The 3,636-nt window shown below is 49.1% G+C and overlaps 1 protein-coding gene across 3 annotated transcripts in view; it reads left to right on the top strand.

Moving 5' to 3' along the window:
- IGSF21 (immunoglobin superfamily member 21) overlaps nucleotides 1-3,636 on the top strand; it is a 47,274-nt gene that overhangs the window by 27,200 nt on the left and 16,438 nt on the right. For all 3 annotated transcript variants that reach the window (XM_031556616.1, XM_031556618.1, XM_031556617.1), the window contains 3 exons: nucleotides 1,725-1,843; nucleotides 2,285-2,400; nucleotides 3,010-3,451. In XM_031556616.1, the coding sequence (XP_031412476.1) occupies nucleotides 1,725-1,843; nucleotides 2,285-2,400; nucleotides 3,010-3,451 (677 nt within the window). The remainder of the gene's footprint in view (nucleotides 1-1,724; nucleotides 1,844-2,284; nucleotides 2,401-3,009; nucleotides 3,452-3,636) is intronic.

Below are 3,636 nucleotides of genomic sequence, written 5' to 3'. Positions count from 1 at the left end.
TTTCTTTCTTTTTATGCGTGTTGTAGAACTAATACAATTTGAGAGCAGAAAATTCTGCTGCCCTAGAATTGAGCACTTAAAAGCATCAGTAATTGTCAGTGCATCGCCTACAAATCATCTGAATTACCATGCAGTCCAGGATGTTTGCGCTAGAAATATTTGTACGCAGTTGCCTTTTTGCAGCGGAAAGCAGCAACATGCCTTGAACTCTGAGAAAGGAGCTGTTTCTCAAAGGGTATGAAAAGAACCCATTTTCTGAATCACTGGCTTGATACTTTTTGGGGGGTGGGGAGGTCTATCCTTGCGTCTTTCTGTTTTGGTGGCTGCTTCAGTAGCTCGTAAAGTTGCTTTTTGAATCTATTGAGTGGTATTTCAGTGGATTTTGGCCAAAGAAAAAATAAAAAAATCAGCTCAAGGAGGAGAGAGGTGTGTTATAGGGCATCCTGCTCACCCTACATTGAGCATTTGCATGGGATCCCAGCCTGGATGCAAGGTACAAAGGGTGCAATGGGGCATCACTGGGGCTTGACAGTTCTATCCTGTCCTGTCTTCCATCCTGTCCTCTCTGTTCTAGCCTATCTTATATTCAGTGATCTTTGTAGGTCCCTTCCAACCATCCCATCCCTCTGTCTAGCAGGGCTGGATCCTTGTCCAGCTGCAGAAACCTCAACGTGGTCCAGTTGGGACCATTTTTCCCCCCAAATCTAGATCTCCAAGCAAGCTTAAAGAGCTCAAGCCACTGCAATAGGACAGGCTGAAATGGAGCAGAGACCAAAATCATTCCAACTGCTTCTCCCTTCCCTCTTCTCTGCTAACAAAGCATGCGTGCATGGGTAATTAGAGGCTGCAACAGATGGCGGAGGCCCAGTTGAGAGCAACACGGCCGTTAAAAGGCACTGCCAAGCGACTGCTCACGTCAGCGGGGGCTTGTTTACGCTAGCAGGGCTTTTGCATGGTAGTAGACATGGGAAGGCAGCCAGGGGCTTCCAGCGAGGAGCCGCTGAGTCCTGCTTGCCACTCTGTTTCCCCCATAAGCTGAGGAAACCCTGCAAGGTGCGTGCCTGAGTGCTGCAGAAAATCCATTTTGGAGGCTGGAAATTTTCTTTTGTTCAGACTAGCCAGATGATACTCTTGCTTGGATGTCCCAATGGGAGGCTGTGTGGTGGCCCCATCCCAATTTTTGCAGTGGGATGCTGCACTGGTAGGTGGCTCTTTGCAGCTGGTTGGGGTATTTCCTCCTGCATTGCATTCCTCTACTGTTTCTAAATATATATAAAAATCTAGATGGCATGTAGATCAAAGCATGCCCAGCATAGGGAATATGCTTTCTCTGAATTTGTGCTTTTGATGCTTCTATCCATTGCACTTTTCCATAGCTGTGGCACTGCCCAGCTGGAAACGGGTCCATAGCATCTGAGCCTTTCCCATAAGCATTTTGTAGACATTTAATGTCTGCGGTTTGCAGTTTTTTGCTCTCAGCAGTGCCTTTACTTCCTGTGAGGAGCTTCTTTCATTAATGCCATTACTTACCTTCCTGAGGAGCTGCCAGTGCCGGTAAACTCCAGCTGCTAAACCGCATTACACAGCTCACTCCTGAAGCCTTTGCAGTTATTAATAGTTATTGATCCATGGCTCATTTCCATCACTGTTAGCGGGATGTTCCTTGCTATGGATGAGGGAAGCTGGAGTGGGGGCTGGCAGTGAGTTCCCTCTGTCCTTTCCAGCCTCCCTGAGGTTCGCATTTCGGACAATGGCCCCTATGAGTGTCACGTCGGGATTTATGACCGAGCCACACGGGAGAAGGTGGTCCTGGCGTCCAGTAATATATTCCTCAATGTGATGGGTGAGTGCAGCAATGATGTGATGGTGACAGTGGTGTGATGGTGGGGATGATGAGTTGGTGACAACGTGGTGGTGGAAATGGTGTTGAGGTGGTGGGGATGATGAGGTAGTGATGACAGGGTGGTGGGGACAATGAAGTAGTGACAACATGGTGGTGGTGATGATGTGGTGGCAGTCATGACTAAATAATGATGTGATGGTGACGATGGGGAGTGATGGGTGAGCGAGCAGTTGGGTGGGGATAGAGGGGGAACCATTAGGAGGGTCAGACCCCATGCTCAAACCACCACCAAGACATTATGGTGTGATGGTTCAGGAAGTGACCTCCAGCTCATATCTTCCCAGTTTGCAACCCCAGTAAATTGCAGGAAGTCAGAGGGATGATGCTGGGGATGGGATGGGGACACCGTACTCACTCCCCAGCTCTTCATCCCCAATGCAGCTCCGCCAACATCTATCTCAGTGATCGCTGCTGACACACCAGCGCCCTTCAGCCGCTACCAGGCACAGAACTTCACCTTGGTGTGTGTAGTGTCCGGTGGCAAGCCTGCCCCACTGGTGAGAATTTGTTTCTGAAAAGATCTATAGGTTGGGTCCCTGCAATCCTTTGGCAGAGAACAGGGGATTGGAGAGAGAGTTGCTTTGTGTATGTACTCTCACTATGACCTGGCAGTTAGACTCAAAGATCTTTGTAAGTCCCTTCCAGTTGAAATTATTCTATTCCATTCTAGCCTATCCTGCCCTATTCTCTGTTCAGTGATCTTTGTAGATCTCTTCCAACTATCGTATCCTCTATTCTATCCTACTCTCTATTCAGTTGTCTTTGTAGATCCCTCCCAGTCATTCGATCCTCTACTCTTTTCTGTTCTGTTTTCTCCTATCCTGTGACCAAAATGATCTCTGACCTATCTTAAATTGTACTTGTGTTATTACACACATGTTGTCCCTAGATGTCCAACAGGAAATTCTGCTATTTAACTTTTAATATATGGATTTTTACATGTATTTGAATAGATTCAGTGTCAAAGCAAAGTAAATTCCTGCCCATTAGCACCATAGCATGTTTCTGCAGAGCTCTGGGGACTCACAGCTGTCCAAAGGAATGGCCCAGCAGGTAGCCAAGTGCCACGGCCATGTGCTCCCTATCCCTTCTGCCCCCCTCCACAGGTGTACTTCAAGCGTGATGGGGAGCCCATTGAGGCCACCCCGCTGCCAGAGCCACCAGCTGCCACCAGGAACTGGGCACCTCGCAACCTCCTACACCGTGACCTGGATGACACCAAGGTGCCCCAATCGCTGGCCGAGGGAGAAATGGGGGGCGGGCCCCCCAACACCGCAGAACCCCCACGGGGGCTGACAGCTGAGCGGGGTCCCACCGCTGAAGCCATCCCCGAAACTGTGGTGAGCCGGGAGTTCCCACGCTGGGTGCATGTGGCGGAGCCCATTTACTATTTCCGCCACACACACGTGCCCATCAGTGATGGCACAGTGGAGGCACGGGCCACCCTCACCTGGACACTCAACCCCCAAATCGACAACGAGGCACTTTTCAGCTGTGAGGTGAAGCATCCAGCGCTCTCCATGCCCATGCAGTCAGAGGTGACTCTCGGTAAGGACAGGAGTTGTGGGTGGGTGAACTTCTTGGTTTTCTTCACAAATGTATTGCAATTTGATGGGGGGGGGAAGGTATATTTTTGCTTTTTCTCCAGTTATTGCATAAACTGCATGTTTTTTCCTTTCTTTCTTTCTTTTTTGCATTTATTTGCCTTTATTGCCTGTTTTTGCATCTCTCTT

The sequence above is a fragment of the Meleagris gallopavo genome, chromosome 23, assembly GCF_000146605.3.
Source record: "Meleagris gallopavo isolate NT-WF06-2002-E0010 breed Aviagen turkey brand Nicholas breeding stock chromosome 23, Turkey_5.1, whole genome shotgun sequence".
Lineage (NCBI taxonomy): Eukaryota > Metazoa > Chordata > Aves > Galliformes > Phasianidae > Meleagris > Meleagris gallopavo.
Note: the sequence above shows the minus strand (reverse complement) of the source record. Positions and strands in the feature narration are given on the sequence as shown.